The following is an 11,792-nucleotide window of genomic DNA, read 5'->3' on the forward strand; positions in this document are numbered from 1 at the left end:
GTGGAATTATTCGTGTACTGCGGAGAAACCAATATCCAGCCCATGAGAAATTTCCTCTGGTCGTCCCTCGTCATCGCTGTTATCGTCAAAGTGAAAAGGTCGACGCTGGGAATGCATGTTTGAAATAACATCTCAATATAGACAGCCACTGTCTCGTTACTTGATAAAACATGTAGAATATATATACGAATAACGACATGATACTTGCGGTCGTGGAATTGTCAGTCGCAAAAATTCCGTAAAATCATCTAGTAATTTTCACGGCTTTTTTTTATCAATATCAATCTTTCTCTCAAAGAAAAAGACAGTGCTGCCAATTACGTAAGTAACAACTGTATAAATTTTATACGTAGAGTTAATGTACATATTTGAATAAACTATTTTATGGTTGCAGTACTTACTTAACTGTATATAAAGAAATATATTCCAAATTTTTTGATATTCCAAACTGTTTGTGGGCAGATAAATCGGATTAAATCGAAAAATCCTATACCATATTTGTAATTTTCGCAAGTTAATGGAATATTAATTTCTAAAGATTGCTAAGTAAGTAAATCGACGCATAAGACAACTTCAAAATATCTTTTAAAGTTTTTTGTGAAATATCTGAAAGATGTTTTTTTAAGAACTTTTAGAGATATCGATTTTAGATATTCTGTTTAAGTAAAAAAAAAAAAGAATTTCGAAAATTGCAAAATTGAGGACTTTCCGTTTAGTCAGGTCTACCCACAAACAGAAAAAGTTTAAGACACTCTGTGATGATATTAATTCTATATAATATAAAATTATTATCAGTATAATTGCTATCACTATGTTTTTTTCTGTATGAGTATAAATGTAAAAAATTCAAAGTTCAAAAATTAATATTTATTAATATTTGAATTATATACAATTCAAATTAAAGGACGTTCAATAATAAATGGGGATATTTTTAATTGATATCTTCTTTTATATCAACACACTTAACAAATAGTAATTTTTTTCTTCTAATACAAAATATCAAAATTCATCGGACATCACGGAAGAATTTCAAGAAAACGGAACGATCACACTGTAAAAATAATGCATGCTCTATATTTGAATATGATGTAAAATGGTCAAAGTATATATGCAGACGTGGTTGTATGCTCGCATCAAGAAGATGATCGAAAATGTCGTTTTTAAATCGAAGGATCGGGCCGTATAATTTCGAAAAATCCTATTTTCATAGATTGCTGCGTACAACACATGATGATAGTATAATCAAATTTCCCGTGGATTTCTCTGTTGTGAAAAGCAAACTTGATTCACAATTACCAAAAGCAGCTATGATGCACTGACATGGCGAAATGACAGCAAGCCCTTAATTCAAAATTCTTTATAGATCCTCTTGTTGTATACACGCGCGCGCGCTTCTCTTACTTCAATATATTTTATATGATAGTATATAAAAGCGTATATACTTACATAAAAAGTATTTGATGAGAAAAGCTGGTAAATATAGTTATTTTTGCAAAGCTCTTTTGTTTACATTAGGATATTTTAACACATTTTTTATTAATAATTAATTTGCTAATTAATATTTATTTTTTACAAATAGGGCATTTTTATAAAAATCTCCTCTATCATACTTTATGCATTTACTGTATATTATGCATTATATCATAATAGGTTAAACTACATTTTAATTTATTATGTAATTTTAATAAATTATTACGGACAAATTAAAGGATTGATAATTATTCTGTATGTTTAAGCCTTGATTTTGCTATATGGAATCATTGAAATCATGGTACGATATACAATATCTTGACAAAAGAAGAATTGTAGTCCCGTCAGCTCGCAAAATTAAAATTTATTAAAAATATTAAAAATATTAGTATTATATAGTATTAAAAATATTTCCAATGTATAAGAAAGGAACATTATGACAGAAGACTTTCAAAGACTTTCAAGTTCAAACTTTGTACAAAAAAAGGGATGAAAGAGCCGAAAAAGCTCTTCGTAGGGGAAATATCTTTCTCTCGTCATATATAATAGAACTACAAGTATGACTGCTGAGAATATAATCCCTGGCGTACCGTGAAGCTCGCAATTGTAGATGCATATTTCACGCTGCTAGAGAAAGATTACCGTGCCGCCCTACTATCCCCGGAACCAACCTTATCCTGTCGTCTATAATAAAACAATAGGTAGACGATGATTCGTGGTGCGCGCCTCGCGGTTTTCCCCCTCGCGTCATAAACGTGTATTATACTTGCCGGAATATTCCATCGGCACTTCCGCCCGGGTGCTGCTCGTAAAAACTTCGAATAAGAGACCAACAGTGACGTGATCGCGTACGGAAGCACAAGATTAATTAATGACATTGATAAATCATTGATTCTGAACGAAGAGAGAGAAAGCGAAAGCTAATTAAATATCATCAAAAGTAATATTTAAATTATATGGAAAAAGGACTGAAATATTGTAACTCAATATGGTTTTTGTTAAACATTATTTAACTTTTGCCCCTCATTCATTGACGACGTTGTTGATTAAATTGCGATGAAATATGATTCCCAGCAAGATAACTTACAAAAACTTACAAAAATATAACAAATATAAATCGTCACATAAACACGAAAGTTTTAAGATATGGCGGCTGTTTGTTTTATCTAGACTGGAAGAACATCTTTTACGAATAATATTTATGTTTTGTTGCACTGATATGCGAATATATAAGATATTTGCAACAGTTATTTTACTCTTTATTTCAATATTATAGATTCGTTGCACGTCTGTTAGTTTTTCATCGATAAACAGAAATACCGATACTCGCTTATTGTTTCTTCATTTCATTAGAATTAATTCATATTAAATTAAAATTGACTTATCATTCGTTATCGCAGAAAAATATCGTGTAATTAAAAATGGTTCAGTAAAATCTGGAAACACTGCTTCTTTTTTAAACTTTTTCCAGTTCCATCTTTTTACAATATCGCGCATCGCTGAATATGTATTACTCTAACGATAACTTCTTCTCTTTTCTAATAGACCACAGCGAAAAAATTGTACTTTTAGCTTAAGAATTTTCTATATATATATATCATCTGTTCTAAACATATATCAAAAGAATTTTCTTAAAGGGAATTCTCTAAAGAGAACTCTAAAGGGAATTCTTTTGAAAAATAGATACCAGATATTCTTAACTTATGAGAATAGGAAAGAAAAAGAAAGTTAAAGATATAGAAAATGACTTTTTATAAACATGAAAAGAAATAATTTTCCAGATAGCACAGAAAGTTCTAAAAGAATTTTTAAAAATTTAGTTGTGTCATTAATTTAGAATTTATTTTTAGATACAAAAAGAATTCTTTTTACGAAATTCTGAAAAGAGTTCCTTTTGCATTTGAAAATGAATTGATTGATACATACAACTTTTTTTGTGCTAAGTTTTAAGTATTTAATCTTATTGAAAATGATACTTTTGCTCCAAACATGAAGATAAATATAAAACAAAAATTATGAATATATCAACTTTTTAAATAATTAATTGTTTAAAACTAGGTTAAATTAATACTATTAATACATATTATTAATACATACTATTTAACAGGAAATGAAAAGTTACTTTTTAAAAGTAACAAGTTACTCATTACCGAGTAGGAAAAGCAAGTTAATTACTAGTTACCAATTTTAAAAGTAACTCGTTACAGTTACCATTATTTGAGAAAATAACTATTCATTACTTTTCCATTATTTTTTTAAAAGCTACCAGAAAAATAAAACAGTACAAGCCGTAGATCATAAGTCAATTGACTTCAGATTCAAGACATTTATTTCGTACTCTGTCAAGGTCGAGTCTTCGAATCAGCTTTTCAAGGAACGATCAAATGGTAGATATATAGAGTATTTATATAAATATTATTTATATTTTATTTGCGACACAAGGTATGTGGAATATGTAAAAAATTTACATTAAACTTTATCGGTAATATACTAATAATAAGTCATTATGCTTATGAAAAGCACAAACAAAAGGCATGATTTATTTCGATAGAATTTTTAAAATTGTTTTCTATCTAGCCAGGAATCATAATGAATATACAGTGCACATATTATTGTACCTATTTATTTATTAAACTATTTATTTATTTACATATAGATAAACGTATATACATTCATAAAATATAAAAATTATGTATTTTCTAGAAAAAAAATAAATATAGCAGTATCAGGCTGCTCCTCGCTCTGATGAAATGGACTTCATGAAACGTTGGCATTCCAAGAATGGATCTAGAGGAAACCCGCGAAATGCATAATCTTTATGTAAAATAAACAAATTTCGAAATATACTACTAATTTGATATAACTTTATATCTTATAATATAATTTTCTCTACGTTAATTAATTTCACTACATTATACACTGCGATAAAAGTAATAAACTTTAACTTCGATTATAGGAAATGTAGGAACAAAGGAACAATGCGCTTTATGTGATGCAAATCTACAGAATATAAAAGATAATTTCGACTTTTTCGTAAAGTGAAAAAATTAAAAATCAGAGACTAATAAACTATAAATTTTACACCATGTATGCGCTGTTCAAACGAGTTCTAGTTAACTTTTATATTTAGATATCATAAAAAACTATCCAGAGATTAAACAAAATTTTGCCCCATGCCGGTTCGGCTGCACTTTCCGCAGAAGAAATCATACGCGAACTATAACGTGTTTCTCAATTAACTTTATGTATAGAAATATCGAAAAAGCATAAAAATCTACTTGGGATGATATTCGAGTCGGGCGTCTTTGAAAATGTACGAATGAAAGTTAAACCTCCTATAGTAAAGTGAATTTTCAAGATATCCGGAAAAGGATTGCAGAAAATAGAGCCTTCCCATATGGTTTTGTATTCGCGCGATTGATACGTTAATGAACTATCACCGTTAGGTGATAGATAACGCTAATTCAAAAATACGCGCAGCGCCCATTATTATTCTTCTCGATCAAAATCATTTGTAACAGCAGAGAAATATACGATTTTTTTTTCCCTGTAACTGAACCTAATTATTCTTGGATTGAGAACTTTTAAGTAACGCTGATGTCATTTTGTTCACATTTCATCTCAATATATCTCTTCTAATCAATACAACGAAATAAGTGAAACAAATAAATACTATATCATAAAATTCCTTTTTTTTCTGTTATATATCCTTTCTCTCTTCTAATCAATACAACGAAATAAGTAACAAAAAAAAAGTAAATAATATATCATAAAACTCCTTTCTCTGTTAAACTGCGCATGAGCTTTGCAAAATGGAAGGTCACATCTGATCCCTTTTACTAGGAGGACTAATGACAAACGATCGCAAGATTTTATTTCCTCCAACAAATTTTCTACCAAACGGATTTTTCACATTAATCGATTTATTTCTATTCGAAATTTGAATATCATTCCATCTCCATTCAAAATTCACCCATAATTTGATGTGAGAGACCACGTTCTCTTCTATTTTTTATCTCAAAAAATCGCTTTTTTATCGACACAATTGGCTGCGTTCAGCAGAGAAAGCAGTTTTGCAATTGTTGTAAAATTCTTCAATATTCTTGCTTTTGATTCCTTATAGATCTAAATATATAAACAATTATATTGAAAAATTTTATAACAGTTGCAAAGCTGCTTTCTCTGCTGAACGCAGCCGATATTTTACGATAATACAACATAATCAGTTATCCTTCTTCAATTTTCTCTTCTCCTCGACCTGACTTCTTTTGAAGAATCTGAGCAACGTCAATAGCAGTTTGATCAATCGGAAGAGGATGTATATGAATATCATGGAGACAATAATCAAAACAAGTGTTACATCAACAAGATGACGCTGGTACCAGGATAAATCTGTGCTGTCGCTACGGAAGTAAAATCTGCCATTGCCCCGAGCGATATATTCCGTCCACCATATCGCCGTCTCCATCGGTGTAACAGGTCGATCACGGTAAGCTTTCGAAAGCCGTTGGACATTCTCATGGTAACTGAAAATATTTTGATGAATTGTATATTTGAACCTGCATACTTCTTTTATTCTTTTTCCAAAGAAAGAAAAATAAATAATCTTTCTATTCCTTTTTATTGTTCTTTTCATTGTTATGTATTCTATTCGAATATTAAATTCTACTTCTCTAACTTCAAAAGTAACGCAAATAAAAACCCAGTTACCTTATAATTAATAGAGAATTTTTGCAATAACATGAATCCAGATACGATGAACACTAAAGCATGGTGGAAGAGATAACATGATGTGTGCATTTGCAAGTATCTCTCTGTAAATCTCCGCTGTCTCTGTCTATGAATGTCGATAAGAAACTAAGACTTCTGTGAAACGCTAAATATGGTGGATATTCATAGTCCATTTTTATTTTAAAACTGTCTTAAATAATGCCTTAAGATGTTAAGTTAGTCCTCGGATTGACTTATAACGTCTTAAAACTGTACTTAAGACAGTCTTAAATGTAAGAATCGACTATGAATATCGATTTACTTCGCGTCATGAAATTGAATCTTTCCTTTTTTAACACACTTTGTGTGTCTTTTAACAAGTGACACGATGCAAAACAATGATCATATCATCTTTGTGTATTATAACATTGGCAAACAACATTGGCAAACAAGGATGCAATGATCCATTATGTCATTTGTGTCGCTTGTTGGAAGGTACATTTTATGTTTCTTTTTCGAAAAGATTCAGTACCAATTTTACGACGCGAAGCAGATCGGTAATCATTCATAATCGATTCTTATATTTAAGATTGTCCAGTTATTAAGAAGAAGATAATCTGACCTTAACATTCACCGTATTTGGATAAATGATATTACAAAAACTCCCTATTGTCACGAATAAGCTAGGTAAACGTTACTATTATGTTAATAATCAAAAGTGATTGACTTAAACTGTAACGCTTGAAAAAATTACATTATTAGTAATGCGTTTTTTACATACGATCCTATCCTTTAAATTGTGAGTATATCAATTGCACACTTGCACACAAACTAATCATAATGCTAGAAAAAAAAAAATAAAAACTCCCTACGCAGAAGTTGCTGTGATTAGCAATTGCTATCCCGTACAACACAGAAACTTGTAGCGACATTGCTGCAACATTTCAATGTTGCATATTGCAATACAATGTTGCAGAAACATTGCGAAGATTTCTTTTTGTAATATTATTTCAGTAATGTTGCAGCAGTTCTTTTAAAATATTTCCAGCAAGAGACACAAATTAACACAAGAGTCATCCTGTCCTTGTTCAAAAATCAGTCAAGAAACAAAGATAAAAATAACTCTTGTTTCTGTGTCGATTTATGCCTCTGCTAAAAAGTTCACTTTGAGTGTTAAGACTTGTATATATTGATTTGTGTATAATCCAATAAAGTAAAGACTTGGACATGAAAGAATAGGAATTAATGATCACGTTTACACGGTACACTTAATCGGATTTCATAACATCTGTAGTTATGAAACTGACCAATTTCATAATTATATTCCTCTGAAAAATGGAATGAATAGTTAGTTTCTAATTACGAATATTATTAAACCCGAATGTTCATTTCTACCAATATAGATTAATTTTAATCTCAGTTTAACTTATCTTTGTCTTTTTCTAGTTCTAAAGACGTTAGAAAAAGACGAAGAATAAGTTGAACCGAGATTAAAGTTAATCTACATTAATGGAAATAGGCATAAGTAAACGTAGTCAATGTCTATAATTTATAGGAATTGTGCTTATAATTTATAGACATAAAACAATTAGAAATAAGGATTAAATATAATGCACAATGGATACAATAATAAGATATAAAACGTATAATGTAAAAAATTAGAAGTAGGAGTTAAATGTAACATACAATGAATATAAATAAAATATGATTTCAAAAAGACATAATAATTAATTATTATGTCTTTATATTTTATAGGCGTGTTCAGGATCCATGCACAGCCAATACTGAAAATTTATAGTTCACGTTACATATACTGTAGATTTTCAGTACTGGCAGTGTATATCGGAACACGCCTATAAAATATAAAGACATAATTAATTATAAAGTCACTCTTTGTTTGTATTCATTGTATGTTACATTTAACTCCTACTTCTAATTTTTTATATTTAAATTTATATAGTAAAAAAATCTTATAATAGATATTGCAGTAACATTGTAATATTATAGCAATGTTGCTACATTATTACAATGTTTCTGCAATAATACTGCAAGTATTCCTCCACTCTGCGCTAAACCTAATATTGCATATATATTATGTTGTAATATTGCTGCAACATTACATATCAATATTTTTAAAACGGACATTTTTACGTTGCTGCAATGTTGCTGAAATATTGCAACAATATTTCACAATATTTTTGCAATGTTGCAATCTTGCAATGAAATATTTTTGCAATGTTGCTGCAATATTTTTGTGCTGTATGGGATATAAGTGTGTAAGTGAATTCATTCCCATTGAATGTAACGTGCATGTACATTACATTTGCAGTAAACTTCGTATATAGATTATTAAATTTCATACACACGTACATTACATTCCTTGCATGTGTACACTGATATACTTTCACTCTATGTTGGAATGTCATGTACACTAAATTTCATAAAAATTTTATGTAAACGACATTAAATTTTATGTAAATGTACACAAATATATATTTTAGTTATATTAAATTTAATGTACTTGTGTAATTTAAAAGTACATTAAATTTCTTTTTAATATCTTTTTTAGCAGTGTCTAAAAAACGACTTTGTTGGATCAAAAAATATAATTATGAAATCTCAAGTATAATAAGCAATGCTGCAAAAAATTTTGATATTCTAGCAACCAACTTAAGCCATCTTATTATTTTGATAGTTTTCAACAAAACTGTTTTCAGATTTATATCTAGCTAAATATTTCAACAAAATGTTTTTTTCTGTATAAGAAACAAGTTTCTCATTTTAGGATTAAACAAAAAGAAAAGGCATACCTGGTATCATTAAAAACTTTGTCCAGAGCATTTCTTAATGTTTCTTCGGTTAAATCATCGTATGCAACTACCACCGCGGCACCTCTGGTCTCTGCAGCAGCAGAATTGTGAAACTGATCACCGTATATCGGCACTAAGATCATTGGTAGACCTACATAAACACTCTCCGAGAGACCGAGAAGTCCGCCATGACCCAAGTAACATTTAACATTCCGATGATCTGGAAATATAATAATAAGACAATTACAACTAATAATAATGGATCAATTGACAATTTAAAAGATTAAGAAAAAACCGAACAAATCAACTGCGAAAAAATCTCGAGATTAGAAAATTTATCTCACTAAAGAAACTTTTTTTAAATAAAAGTTAAAATAAGAAAAAGATCAGTTATAGTCGGGGAGATACTTAAGCATCTTATACAAGTTGGTAAAACGCTACAATAAAGTCCAATTTTGTAAAAACATCATAAATATTTTTGTTGAGGTTTAGGGTAAGACTTTTTTCCTCTTGATTTCGGCATTTTAAAAAAAAGCATCCTCATACGATTTCAAATAAAAAAATATAGAAAAATACAGAAAAAAATTTTCACGCTTAGTTTACATTGAGTAGGCCGTGCATCAACCGAGATAGATATATTCGGATAGATATATTAGATCGGATGCAGTTGGCAGGCTTCGAGTCTCTTCGAGAAATGTTGCTATCTCATTTCAGCGAGCATTCGATTCACTCGCATGCAGCAGTTCTGAGAAGGCTTTTCAGAATTTATTATGTATGTTCTCTTTCTCTTGTCTAAGATTGATTCAATCTTATCCACTTGATTGCATAAAATCTCTGATGCATTATTATCACATTCTATACTTTTATAAGAGGGGCATAACGATAATCATATAATAGTAAAATATGTACATCACTGATCGTAGTCACTATGCTAGCGCGCATGCGTGAGTTTGCATAAGTCTTGCAACATAAACTCTAATCTAAGGATGGTATTCGTAGTCGATTCTTATATTCAAGACCATCTTAAGTTCAGTCTTAAGATATTACTTCACGAATTACGTTATGAATCAATCAAAGGGCCGCATTAACGTCTTAAGACATTACTTAAGATGGTCTTGAAATAAGAATCGACTATGAATACCAGCCTAAATATACCAAAGTAGCAAAGTCTTTTATTTAAGCCGAAATGTTGACAACTTTCCTATTGGCTACTTCGATCGCGATTTTGTACCTAATGGTCTGTAATTCAATAAGAGCTTAATATTATTGATATGGTTATAATAATTGATATGGTTATAATAATGATTATGATATAATAGATAAAAATGGAGTTATTTTGTTATATCTAGACCTTTATTGCAACACTGTTCTCCGTGCATGGCCCAGGATCACGCGCGTGTGTGCCCAACATCCGCACTATAGTTATAACGAATAGAAAGAATTTTATATCTTATAAATAATATTACGAATGAGACAAGAAAAATAAAAAAATAACATAATTATATATATCTGTGAATATTCATATGTGATTAAATATTACGAAATTGAGTATACAAAAGCTATTATATATTAGCAATCAACTTATGAAAAATTATGTAAAATTTTTCATAAAAAGTTGATTTTATGTATTTATCAAAAATATTCAACAAAAATAGTTACTACTTATGAATACCATCAAAGTAAGGGACAGCAACAATTTTGATTAAAGAAAATATCACAATAACGCAAAATTGATTATCAATTATGTAGAAGCAATTCATAATCCGTAATTAATAAACTTTCATTAGTTTTGAAACTTAATGTCATGTATCACGAAAACGTGTAAAGCCGGGAAAAGGAATATTATTATTAATAAGAAATATAGCGAGATCAGAAGGAGAGAACAAATGTGTGAAGGAATAACAACATGTGTTACATCAGTAGTACAGTTTAACTATAAACAACGCGCCAAAAAGGCAAAAACGACGATAAAAATATAAAGGAAAAAATATAAGTGTAAAGATACGCCACATGCAGATGTGACCGTTGATCATTAAACGCGCGCGCGCACGCAGTGCAAAAGCAATAAAATATGTCAAACGATATCTAAAACGACCCGATGAAATTTTTAGCAAAGTATTATCATTGCAAATCCACAGCGCGCACATAGACTGTGCTGTAAAAGTATGATTGCTACTCGTGGAAACAGTTATCGCGAGACAGAATTATCTCGCGACCGCAATTGATGCCGTGCGAATTTGATACGCGAACTTGATGACACAAGAATGCATCGCATAACTTGCCAAATCATTGTTGCGTAAGTTACGATTGCGTAAGTACAATTGCGACATTGTACAAAATGTGTTAATCGTAACAATGAGATATACATGATAGAATACATTTTTGATGATTTGATTGAGAACAAAATTGCTAGTTTCATGATTTAATTTAATATTTTATTAAGTCGTTTAATAAGCTTAACTGTAAGAATTTACTTAATATTTTTGAATGACTTTTTCTCTATAAAACCTTTAATTAAATTTACTCTAAACTAATTATAATTTATTTTACTAAAAGATTATGCCGACCTAAATGAATTTAGATATTATTAAGAAATTTTGTGTGATAAATTATTAACCATGCTTATCTAGTAATTTCTAAAAATAGTCTGATTCGATTTATTTTTTTAACAAAATTGGTTGAATCTATCAATTTATGCAATCAGATTTTTTCCAGTGTACAAACCGACAAAACTCTTTACTTTATACATCGATTACTTTTTATCTGTACATTTTCGTCTTCTCCTATCCTATATATATATAT

The 11,792-nt window shown here is 29.6% G+C and overlaps 1 protein-coding gene across 3 annotated transcripts in view; it reads right to left on the reverse strand.

Annotated features, from left to right (window-relative positions):
- Positions 1 to 4,196: 4,196 nt before the first annotated feature.
- Positions 4,197 to 11,792, reverse strand: part of LOC108690254 (UDP-glucuronosyltransferase 2A3-like) — a 13,373-nt gene continuing 5,777 nt past the window's right edge. Inside the window, exons 2-4 of one of the 3 annotated variants that reach the window (XM_018197447.1) lie at positions 8,991 to 9,210; positions 5,853 to 5,996; positions 4,197 to 4,257 (exon numbers count right to left, since the gene is read on the reverse strand). In XM_018197447.1, the coding sequence (XP_018052936.1) occupies position 4,257; positions 5,853 to 5,996; positions 8,991 to 9,210 (365 nt within the window). In that variant the 3' untranslated portion in view covers positions 4,197 to 4,256. Of the gene's footprint in view, positions 4,258 to 5,685; positions 5,997 to 8,990; positions 9,211 to 11,792 lie in introns of those variants that run through there. The other 2 variants (XM_018197446.1, XM_018197445.1) reach the window with 2 other exon arrangements.

This window comes from Atta colombica, unplaced genomic scaffold (genome assembly GCF_001594045.1).
Source record: "Atta colombica isolate Treedump-2 unplaced genomic scaffold, Acol1.0 scaffold300, whole genome shotgun sequence".
Taxonomy (NCBI): Eukaryota; Metazoa; Arthropoda; class Insecta; order Hymenoptera; family Formicidae; genus Atta; species Atta colombica.